This window comes from Acartia tonsa, chromosome 5, assembly GCF_053477335.1.
Source record: "Acartia tonsa isolate MP-2025a chromosome 5, ASM5347733v1, whole genome shotgun sequence".
Classification (NCBI taxonomy): domain Eukaryota; kingdom Metazoa; phylum Arthropoda; class Copepoda; order Calanoida; family Acartiidae; genus Acartia; species Acartia tonsa.
The window spans coordinates 53,040,321-53,052,994 of NC_137264.1; the positions used below are offsets into that span (position 1 = coordinate 53,040,321).

At 33.2% G+C, this 12,674-nt stretch overlaps 1 protein-coding gene across 1 annotated transcript in view; it reads right to left on the bottom strand.

Annotated features, from left to right (window-relative positions):
- Positions 1 to 12,674, bottom strand: part of LOC145319828 (protein N-terminal asparagine amidohydrolase-like) — a 32,572-nt gene that overhangs the window by 3,851 nt on the left and 16,047 nt on the right. Inside the window, exons 5-10 of the mRNA XM_080162192.1 lie at positions 7,476 to 7,570; positions 6,884 to 7,011; positions 4,206 to 4,304; positions 3,542 to 3,633; positions 1,266 to 1,346; positions 380 to 460 (exon numbers count right to left, since the gene is read on the bottom strand). Coding sequence (XP_080018318.1) covers positions 380 to 460; positions 1,266 to 1,346; positions 3,542 to 3,633; positions 4,206 to 4,304; positions 6,884 to 7,011; positions 7,476 to 7,570 — 576 coding nt within the window. The remainder of the gene's footprint in view (positions 1 to 379; positions 461 to 1,265; positions 1,347 to 3,541; positions 3,634 to 4,205; positions 4,305 to 6,883; positions 7,012 to 7,475; positions 7,571 to 12,674) is intronic.

Genomic DNA, 12,674 nt, shown 5'->3' on the forward strand with positions numbered 1-12,674 from the left:
TAGCTGCAGTTTTAAACAAAGAAAATGAAATTAGTTTTCCTTATATTGAGCAGATTTTATAATTTTTAAAATCGACAATAAACAAGGTTTTGCTATACTAACAGACAAGCAAGGGTAATGGTTTACATTAATTTACATTAATAGAAGGGATTGAGTTTTACGGTCAAATTTTCTCATTTGCTGGATAAAAACTTTGCGTACTTTTATTACTGCTTGATTAGTTGGTACTAACTAGCATTATCCAATCTTTTTAACTATTAATTTTCATCTTCACACAGAAGAGGGTAATTTTGTTTATTATAATGTGGGATGCTTATTATCTTATAAAATTAGGGAAAATTATCTTTTCTTTCAGTGGCCTATCCCTATAATATCTTACCTGAGCCCCTTTGGTTTGAAGGTGGACTTTTTAGTTTTACAATACTCCTCATCATTTAGAATCCTGCCCTGTCCTGTGCGTCTGAAAATCAAGTAATATTATTTTTAAAAGTATCGAACTGTTATGCGAATCATGGGTCATATGACTTGAAAATAGGGGGAAAGAAATGTCGTCTTCTGCACCAATAAAAACAGGTAATTTTTACAATACTCCTTGTCATACAAAATCATTCGCTGTCCTGTGCGACTGAAATCAAGTGAAATTGTGTTCATAAGTAGTGCACTGTTGTGCGAGACTTGGGTCATAGAACTCGAAAATAGGCGGAAAGAAATGTCGTCTTCTGCACCTATAAGAAGATAACTGTTTATTTTTACTATTCTCCTTGTCATACAATTCATTCCCTGTCCTGTGCGTCTGAAAATATTATATTAGTAGTGGACAGTTGTGCGAGACTTGGGTCATATGACTCGAAAATAGGCGGAAAGAAATGTCGTCTTCAGCACCAATAAGAAGATAACTGTTTATTTTTTACTATTCGCTTTGTCATACAAAATCATTTGCTGTCCTGTGCGACTGAAATCAAGTGAAATTATGTTCATAAGTAGTGCACTGTTGTGCAAGTCTTGGGTCATATGACTCGAAAATAGGCGTAAAGAAATGTCGTCTTCAGCACCAATAAGAAGCTATTCTCTTTTGTCATACACAATCATTCCGGGTCCTGTGCGTAAAAAAAAACAATTAAAATTATGTTCATTAGTAGCGCAGCAACATTCCTTTTAATTAGAAATCTTTTCCTGTCATGTTCGCATATAAAATAACTACGAATATGTTCATAAATAGTGAAGTAATTAAAGATGATAATAATATTGGTGTACCAATGTTTTACCTCATAAACTTGTCTTGTAACTGTTTGCTGAAATCTTCAAAATTATTCCAGGGAAAGGATGCATGGAATATTCTTTGGGTACTGAAAAAAATAGATGAAGCTTAGAATAATCTTACTAAAAGAAAAAAAGGACAAAAAAAGAATGCGAAGCATATCTTCTTTAATATGACTGGCCTTAAGTAATACACTAATATCTAATTTTGCTATATTTAATAGTAGTAAATTGGTATCTTCAGGAATTTTCCTGAATATACAAGATGTGTATCTTTGATTGTTTTACTTAATTTAAATCTATGGTAGCACCAATAAGTATAGTACAGTATTGTATCATTCTTTGCAGGGAGTAAGGGAGGGGACAATGGATCGAATATTCAATTTTTAGGAGTCTCAGACTTTGGGTACTGGCTTAAAGGGAATGTGCAAGAATTTAGCAGTTTCTGACTGAGTTTGGGGACTTGCGCATGAAATGCCGCTACTCGTTATGTATGTTTTGAATATTGCAGACGGGGAGAAGGGATAAGTGAAGTGGGGGCAAGGGAAATAAACACTCGTTGTGTTAGTTTGGAATGTAGCAGACGGGGAGAAGGGAGAAGGGAGGTGGGGGCAAGGGGCAAGGGAAATAAACAGAATAAAAAGGGGCAGTCATATTCTTGCTAGCAGCTGGCCGGGTCCAATAATCTTGTAATATAAAAATCACACCAAAAAACCTCAATATATTTCATCAAAAACAAGTTGTGATTTTACTTTACATGACGCTATGGAAATCTATTATTCAATTAACAATCCCTTTATAATTTCCTACAAATTTATTGGATTAAACTGGATTTCATGCCCTTTCTTTGATAACTCCCTATTGAATTAATTGCCCATTGTCCCCTCCCTTACTCCCTGCATTCTTTGTCATGTGAATGGAAGAACAGACAGAAAGACGGACGGTCTTCTTTGTCTGAGGATATTTTTTTTTAAATATATCAGCTGTCTATCTCTAATAGCAGCTAGACAATTTATAATCACTTACTTTAAATCAATGGCAACCCCAATAAGAATATTCCTTGTTTGTCATGTAAATGGAAGAGCAGACATAAAGACAAACGGTCACTGTGACTCTTTAATCAAATCTTAGTAGACAATTAATAACTACTTACTTTGAGTCTATGGCAACCCCAATAAGAATATTCCTTGTTTGTCATGTAAATGGAAGACGGACGGTCAAAGTGACTCTTAAATCAATTATCAGTGGACTGAGGATTGTTTTGAAAATATAAGCTGTCTATCTCTAAAAGTAGTTCTTTCCAATTTTTATAGCTTAATGTGAATGGAAAAACAGACAGATAGACGAACGGTCAAAGTGACTCTTAAATCAATCTTGTTGGTTTGAGGATTGTTTTTAAAAATAAATCAGCTGTCTATCTCTTATAGCAGCTAGACAATTTATAAGCACTTACTTAAAATCAATGGCAACCCCAACAAGAATATTCCTTGTTGGCCATGTGAATGGAAGAGCAGACATAAAGACAAACGGTCACTATGACTCTTAAATCAATTCTTAGTAGACAAATAATAACTACTTACTTTAAATCAATGGCAACCCCAATAAGAATATTCCTTGTTTGACATGTGAATGGGAGAACAGACAGAAAGACGGACGGTCAAATAGACTCTTAAATCAATTCTCAGTGGACTGAGGATTGTTTAAAAAAATATAAGCTATCCGTCTCTTATAGCACTAGAAAATTAATACCTGTTTACTTTAAATCAATGGCAACCTCAATAAAAATATTCCTTGTTTGCCATGTGAATTAAGCTATAAAAATCTGAAAGAATTTTAATGAATATAATAGATTTGAAATCTGCATAAAATTTTAAGGAATTTTTATAAAATTAGTTTTTTGTATAATTCTTTATCTAAAAGCGCAAATACAAATTAAGTTAAATAATTTTGACATCTGTGATTGGTGGATTGAAAAACTATCTGCGCCCTGATTGGAGAAGCTTAAGTGACGTACATCATTCAACCAATTAGAGCGCAGGTAGTTTCCAATCCACCTATCCTATTGGTCAAAATTTATTAACTTAAATTGGATTTGCGCTTTTAAATAATGAATTATATAAAAAACGAATTTTATAAAAAAAAATCCTTAAAATTTTATGCAGATTTCAAATCTATTATATTCATTAAAATTCTTTCCAATTTTTACAGCTTAATGTGAATGGAAAAACAGACAGTAAGACGGACGGTCAAAAAGAATCTTAAATCAATTCTCAGTGGCACTTACTTTAAATCAATGGCAACCCCAATAAGAATTGCAGTGTTGTTTCCATCTTTGTCCTTCTTGGTATTATACTTTCCCACACAAAAATGAACTAACTAAAAAAAAGAAGGACATGTGCAAGAATAGTTATTTCTCGCATCGTATTATAAACGGCTTTCCGCGGATATAGAAAGTACAATTATGAGTTTAAAACTAGTTTTTTTAGCCCCGAGGTGCCAGAGGCACCGGCTAAAAAAACTGGTTTTATTCTTATGATTGTACATTTCTATATTCGTAGAAAGCTGGATATAATACGATGCTAGACATAGTTTTTTCGTATGGATGAGAACCGGTTCCTATCCACCGGATTCAAATGAATACGAGAAAAACTTTTATCTTGATATCTAAGGTTTAAAAACTCAGCAAAATATTCCTTAAAACTAATAGATCTGTCACATTGAATGTATTAAGTTGGTCGGCCTTTTAATATAATTTAATTTTCTTAATTTTTTTGTTTCTTTTCTCTATGACATTTTGACGATATAATCTACAGAATAGTCAAAAACCACTCATCTTTAAACAAACTTAAACTTTTATTTTAGTTAGCTAGCTGAATACTCATGCAAATTTTTACACATAAAAGTAACCGCAGAAACAAAACGCCATCCCGAGTTAAAAAAAAACTCACCTCTAGAGTTGTTTCTTCATCTTGAAACGCCCTCAAAAGAGACATTGAATTTTTACTTGCATCCCCTCTGGGATCCGAGTAGCCCCCAAACACAGATACCTAAACATTAGATGTTAGAGAGGTTAAATTTTCTTTAAATGGCAATTATGCATTCACTATACATAAAATTTAAACATAGCTGTATAAATGAAATGAAACTTTTTGTCTGCCTAAGATAAAAGTTAAACGTGTATGTGTTTGAATGAATGTACATATTTAATTTGAATTTCAAAAATACAGCTAAAAATGAAATTGACAAAAACACACCCATTTATGTCAAAAACACATTGGCTGTATTTTTGCTAGTAGTAAAAGTGACAGCACCCCTACATAATGTGAGGGTTGAGTAGCTGGGATATGTGTTTGTCAAGTTCTACGTCTGTTTGTCTAATGCAGTATCTACATATAATACAAATTATAACGATGTCTGTCTGTCTGTCTGTCTGTCCGTCTGTCTGTCTGTCTGTCTGTCTGTCTGTCCGTCTGTCTGCCCGTCTGTCTGTCCGTCTATCTGTCCGTCTGTCAGTCTGTCTGTATGTCTGTTCGTATGTCTGTCTGTCTGTCCGTCTGTCTGTACGTCTGTCAGTCCGTCTGTCTGTCCGTCTGTCTGTACGTCTGTCTGTCCGTCTGTCTGTCCCTTAAGATCTCGGTAATCACTGAACTGATCGGATTCTACTCTTCAGGGTATATGCCTATTAGTCCTGTGGTGGTTTTCTGTTTTCTTGTGGGATGGGACAACCCTAACCTCCACAAAAATGAAAATCCCCCCCACCCCCCAAAATAAATGTTTTTAGGCAGTTACTTCACAATAAATGGCAACACCAGAAATACTTAATTTTTTAAAATCACCTTTTGGGGCAAAGCCCCTGGAGGCTAGGGGCGAATCCGCTAGTTGTTTATATTTCATTAATCTATCCAGTAATCTATGTTTAAAGAATAAAGGTTAAAGAATACAAAAATTTAAAACAATAAAGACAACCAGGGAGGAAGGGTAAATGATTAATTTTTATTAATCTACAAATCTTTAATCCACTTTTGATTTACAAGCCATTAAAACAGAATTTGACTCATAGAAAATGGGTACGACAATTTTTTAATCCGTTAACTTATCCACAAATTCCTGTAAAAAAATGCTGTCTCTCAGCAAAGGAAAGCTTTACACAAAATTGTCTTTTCCATCACGAAAACATTTTAACAAGGACAATTATGCTCAAAGTTATTTTAAAAATCTTAGCTTAAATCTGCCGGAGACTTTATTTTAGAAATAAAATGGTCTTCTATTATGTCGGGATTTGTATAAAGCTTCCCTAAAATGTACACTAAACCGAGGCGATTTCTCACAAAGTGACAGTTGAACGCCTCTTTCCCAATAATTTGAAATAAATAAAAATTATATCTTTTTTAGGTCAGGTTAAGATATTTTTTGTATGCGTGAAGGGGTTAGGCTTAGGAAAAAGCCTCTTATTTTAAATAAAAGGTGAATACAGGCAATTTTCTAGAAAGGCGTTTAGTAACTCCCGTGTTTTTTTTTCAGTTTAAAACGCCCTATATTAACTAATGTTTTAAAAAATAGAGGAGCTTCGATATGCAAAAATCATTAAGTAAAGTTTAGATTAGTTTTTGTAGAATAGAAATTTGTAAATTCAGTTAATGACTTTCTCAGACAGATGTAATATATAGTGAAAATTTCTTTTAAGCAGGGCTATTCTCTATCTCGTTTTGTCTGTCCATTATTCTGTCTGTCAGTCCGTAACTCTATGTCTGAAATAAGATTAACTCAAATTGTGTTATGGATGTTGTCATCCTTGTTTTCTAGCGCATCTGCTCTTTCACCAAAGCACGTCTGTAAGTACAAGAAAGTTTAGGAAAATAACTTTTTTTAAGTCTAGACGGATTTTTAAGGCATTTCTAATTATGAATTGCATAATTAAAGCGCTACATGTGGACAAAATGGTCCTTAATAATTCTTAAATTATGAATAATCAATAAAAACAACATAGATTATACTCAGGAAAATAATAGAAAATGATTAGTAATGTCTTGATGCAGGTCTCTCCCCTTATTTTTTTTTAAATTGAAAGTAATTAAGGGGGGGAGGTAGATTTGTTTCTTTATACCTAACCCCTGCGGGGACTGCCTTTTTATTTTTTACGCCCTATATTTGTATCTTATCCCCATGCATTAAATAAACAACAACAACAACTACCTGTAAAGGGGCGCCATGGCTCAGTGGTAACACACTGAGCTACGGTAGTGAGAGTTCGAGTTCAATTCTCCGTGTGTTGACTCGAATTTCTCATTCGCAATAATAATCACGCAACTTCTCCTGGTTGTGTTAGAAGGGGACTATTGAGTAAGTTTGGATACTTAATAGTCACGTACATAACATCAGTTATCTCAAGCTCCTCTGCGGAGAGCGTCATTCATTACGGTGACTTAATTTGGGACACCTGCCATACTCGGCGAGGGTAAGGTAATAATGAGTAGCTCTCATGAGACAGCGGGTCAAGTCGTAATGTGCTTGAACGTGAAGCTTGATAGCCCTTGTGGCTAGATAAAAGTGTCTTAGCCTACTCCAAGACTACTTAGGCTCAAACCCTAAGAAACTATGGATAATCAATCAATCAAAAAACAACTACCTGTATATGTCCTTTGTCTAAATCTCCCTTGGAAAGATATTCAATTTCATCAATCATGGTTCGAATCCCCTCCTTGTGAGCCGAGCTCTCGTCTCCAAATTGCCAGCAAGAAAAGTTGTCAAAATGTCCTAAAATAATAACAAAAATTATTCACAAAATCTATTTTAAAGATTAAAAGGTTTTACTGTCAAAATCTTTTTGACAATTTTTTTCTTTTCTAATAAGGAAGAGAATATTGGACTGTAAATTATACTGCCAGCCAAAGATTTTTAAAAACGTTCTGCCATTGTTGGGCTTAAAACCTTTATGGTTTGATTAAGATTTATCTGACTGCATTATCATTGGTGCAGTGTTCTATCTTTTCTACCAGTGACTTCCTATCTGCAAAAAGAACTTTTCCTTTTAACTTTTTGTCCAACAGTTAGCAAGATCTTTGGGTACAGAGCTGAGGCACAAAGACAACTTATAAAATAGACATTATGTTGAGGCAGTTAATTAAAAATTCTTTAGCAATATAGCAGCTGCGCTGTAAGTTAGATTAAAGATTAAAAATTACCAAATAATATGACAAATAAAAAAATGTAATTTTTACCTAAAGAACAAACATGACTTTCTGTGTGTCTCATAATGACAATATGACAAGTCATAGCGGCATGAGAACCTATTACTTGAACAGCTGGATTTTCCCTAAAATTATTCATTGTTAATGACAATAAAGTAAATAATTTATGACAAAAAAAAGAAGAAGTGTAACAACAAACTTTTAGAATAAAACAAAAAAGGCACAAAGTAGGTCATAGAATGTTATACATAACAAAGAAGGGCAAAGAATGACAAAACGTGACAAAGAATGACAAGTCATGACAAATTTGGACATTGAAGCAAGAATATATTACAAATAATGACAAAATATGACAAAGAATAACAAAGCATGACAAATATAGACAAAGAACAACAAAAATGACAAAGTATGGCAAGGTATGACAAAGCATGACAAAGAATAACAGGATATGACAATCATAACAAAAATTGAAGTTTGCAACAAAATATGGCAAATAATTACAAAGAAAGACAAATATGGACAAAAAAGGACAAAATATGACAAAGAAGGAAAAATAGTAACAAATAATAAGAAAGAATGATAAAGATTAAAAAAGAATGAAGAGGCAGGTCGAAGAATGATAAAAATAACACAGTTTTTTTGTGGCATGCCAAAGTATAACAACGTTGATAAAAATGCATGAAATGACAAAGAACTACAAAGAAGGACAAACATAAAAAGAATGACACAGCAAGCCAAATAATGACAAACATAACTAAGAATGACAAAGCAAGACATAGTATGACAAATATAACAAAGCATGACAAAGCACTACACTGCATGGGCTAGAATTGAATCAAGACAAAAGTAAGTGCCGAGCCATGGGACCTATGTATGGTGAAAATAGACATAAAACCATGATGATTCCAGGTAAAACTAAAATATTTCAGCGGGGTCTTTTTGTTTTATTTCAATTTTAAGTTCTGAAAAAAAATTGAAAAAAATATGAAAATCTTTAATAAAAAACAAACAAAAACTGTTTTTCAAAATTTTTTTTCACTAAAAGATACAAACAACTTATATACATACTATAAGCTTTAAAAAAATCAAAATTTTCAAATTTAGGACTGCCTTTCCAAGGTTAGAAGAAAAATCCTAACAACGAATTCTAACATATTTCTGATCAACATAGCAATAAAACGTCTTTTGCTAAATCTTTAACATCAAAATTAAATAGCACTTACTAAAGACTTTTTTTCATTTAAACTTATACTTTTTACATTATTTAACTTTTAAGATTGTGTTTTTTTAAAGAAAGGATACGTGATTTTTTTTCTCATAATTAATTTATCTTAATATGCTGCATTATAAGTGATGACATTGTAGGCTGTGATGGCTTAGAAAACTCAGTACCAGTTTTGTTAGCCCAGGCCATCGGCCCCTCGGGGCCTACAAAACTAGTTTTAATCTTTTTATTTTTATTTTACTATCTGCTAAAAGTTGTCTATAATCCCATACAATAAATAACTATTAAACGTACCAATTAAAGTGAAACAGGGATCTTAAGGGATAAGACAAAGGATGATAAATTGATTACTCCTTCTGTAGATTAACCCTTACAGATCGGGGGGGGGGGGTCATATTGACCCCCCCCTCTAGTTTTTTCAATGTCATTTTTTTCGTAGATAAGATGGAGAGCTGTTACTTCATGACTTTTTAAGTTTAGTAATTATGCGTCGGCAAGAGTTGATTTTATTAGGATATCTGGTCTGTGTCGGTTGTGGTGTCCGGTCAAAGTCGGTTGGGTAGCACCAAAATTTTTTTAAAAATTCTAAATAAATCTTAATTTCTACATTATGACTTTTGTGTATAAGGTAGAAACTATTATTTTTTTTGGTGAATACTGAGATATCAATGACCTTATGAGAAAAGTGGTGTTATGACCGTTTGACCGCACCCTGACCGACTTTATGACCGATTTTTGTCCGGCTTTTACCACAGACATATATCATGAATATCGTGGCTTCTATTACAGCTAGAGACCTATAAATTTTTTTGGTAAATTCTTGAGCAACAATAAACAGATAAAAATATTAATTGGCGCCGCCAACCGCCGTTTTACCGCCGTAACCGCCGAAAATGGCGGTTTCCGTAATTTGCCGTTTTTCGGCGATGATCAGAAAAAGTAATTTTTTTGTTATGGAAAATAAAAGTTCGTCCTAAAATTTGGTCATCCTAGCTGCAAAATTGGCCGCTCTACAGCTGTTTTAAAATTTAGCGGCTGGCCGCTAAAAAGCGGCTAAGGAGCGGCCTGACCGCTATGATTAGAAAAAGTAATTTTCTCTAAGAATACACATGAACCACCAGAAAAAAATTTTACGTCTTTATCTGTAACAGAAGCCGAGATAGAGGGGGGGGTCAATATGACCCCCCCCCCCCGATCTATTAAGGTGGGAATAGGGGCCCGATCTGTAAGGGTTAATATTATTGGTTAAAAAATTGGACTTTGCATGTTTGAACCATCAAATCATTAATCAATTCATAAATTATCAATAAAACATACCAAGACTAGTAGTATAAACCAAACAATCAAGATGAAAAATAAAGTTCCCAAAGTTTTTGAACCAATGAATGAGAAAATATTTATAAAGAACTTTGGGTACCAGCAAATTTTACATTCCAATGTCCCCTTGATCCATATTAAATCTACCATTTCATAAATTGAAGGATTTATTTATCAGTATAATTTAATTGTAAACAACAAAACAACAGGGAAGAAGGGGACACAAGAACTGTAAAGATTCTTAGAAATAGGAAAAGTTTTCTTTTGTGTGGACACTGCTAGTTTGAACCATCCAATTAAGATTTAATAAAAGACCAGTTAACTAATTAGATAACGTGTCTATAAAAACTTTTGGTACCAGTATAATTTATAGTCACATGTTATACTCGGCGAGGGTGAGGTAATAAAGAGTAGCTCACTTGTGACAGCGGGTCAAGGCATAATATACTTGAGCGTGGAGCTTAATAGCCCTAGTGGCTAAACAAAAGTATTTCATCCTTCTTCATTTCTACTTAGTTCCAAACACTAAGAAACAATGGCTACACAAACAAATAAACAGTCACATTTTTCCTCCCTTCTTGCCGATTTGCATGTATTTATCATGTATAAAATCAATTATTTATCATACATTGGGAGGTAGGGGGCTTTGGACTGTTTATAACACTAGTCTGAAATGTTCTATAATAATAATTTATTATTCGTTGGCTTATATTTTAGTAAAAATATTTTGTTTTGTTTATTCTAGGTTTTTTTAAAATGAAACTTATATGGAATGTGTCTCAGAAATAGAGAGGACAATTGACTGTTTAATACACTAGTCTCCAAACTTTATAAAGACATTTCTTATTCTTTGACTTAACAACTATGGGTACTTTTGAATAGTTTTGTTTTTGTCTGTTTTCAGGGGAAATTTAATTTGTATAGCAGCTATTCAAGACAGACGGCTGCATTTTTTGTGAAGATTCCCTAAACAATTTACTTTGTATATCAGTCAAGGTCTATAAATATTAAAATTATAAAATACGCAAGAAAGGTTTCAGGATTTAAAGAAATTCTTTTTAAAACTGCTTGTCCATATTCCCATCTCATCCATGTTATTGATGTTGTCATCCTTGTTTCTTTCTTTCAGGGATCTTAAGGGATAAGACAAAGGACAATAAAGTGATACATGTAGATTTCCACAAATTATGACAAGGAAACTAACCATTTCTTACGTAAAATTATTGTTTGATTATATGTTTGTAAAATATTAGTTTGAAACCATTCCATTAATTTTAGTAAAAGTACACAATTTTTTTGAGCTAACGTGGGTACTTGTGTGATTTACATCCCAATGTCCCCTCCCTCTTATAATTAGCAAAATAAATTTTAAAACGGCATTCTGCTTTTCAAAACAGGATATTTAAATAATTTGTATGATAGAACAAAAGATCCTAAAACTCTAGACAAAAAGTAACAGGATGTCTTTCTGTCTATATATAAGTGTATGTTTAACGAAGGAGGGAGAGAGTGAACTGGACATAGAATTGTAAATCATATCCAAAGTTTTATAAACACATTTTCTCATCCTTTTGATAATTTAGGAATTGATTAATGATTTGATGGTTCAAACATGCAAAGTCCAAACTTTTTAACCAATAATATTAATCTACAGAAGGAGTAATCAATTTATCATCCTTTGTCTTATCCCTTAAGATCCCTGTTTCACTTTAATTGGTATGTTTAATAATTATTTATTGTATGGGATTATAGACAGCTTTTAGCAGATAGTAAAATAAAAATAAAAAGATTAAAACTAGTTTTGTAGGCCCCGAGGGGCCGATGGCCTGGGCTAACAAAACTGGTACTGAGTTTTCTAAGCCATCACAGCCTACAATGTCAGTCACTTATAATGCAGCATATTAACCCATTAGTGACGAACCGGCTTTTAACGCCCGGTTCCAGAAAATGCCGAAAAAAACCGGTTCTCAGTTTTAGGATTGCATCATTCTCAGTATGAATCCCCCCTCTACTACCCTGGTTTTCATTTCCCCCTGGAGCAGGCAGATTTGCTTACTTCCGTTTGCCGGTATAGCTCAACAAAATTTGAAAACCAAGAAAAACAAGGTGATTTTAAAATACCCCTCCTAACTTTTTTGTTTATGAAGTAAAGTTAGTGATTTTTTTCGTGAAATTTAAAGTTTATTGGCATTTACATTCATTTGTGAATTCGTTTTATTCAAATTATTATTTTTTATATGATTTTTTTATCGTTTTTTTTAAGTTCTATATAGACCCGGCTCGGCATATGGGGGGAAAGTCTGAAATTTTCATTACCCGGTTTACTAATAGATCTTTTTTACAACAACAACAAAAACCGGGTTTATTAACCAAAAAGGGGTGGTACCTATAGCCAAAATCTTAAATGTGATATAAATTGTTTTGTATGTTAGTTGTAGCTCTATCAATTACATGAGGTTATGTAGTTTTCAATTACGGATCGTATCGTAGTTTTAAAAAGTGTTCATCTCACTTTGGGCGTTCAAAAATTACATTTTTAATTTTTTGGGCCAAATAACCGGGTATTTAGGTCGCAAACGGGCTTTAATGCCGGGAGAAAGCACCAAAAAACGCCAAAAACGGTTATTAATGCCGCAAGGTTTTTTTACTCGCGCCGAACCGGGTTTTATTGCAACTTTCCTGTGCAC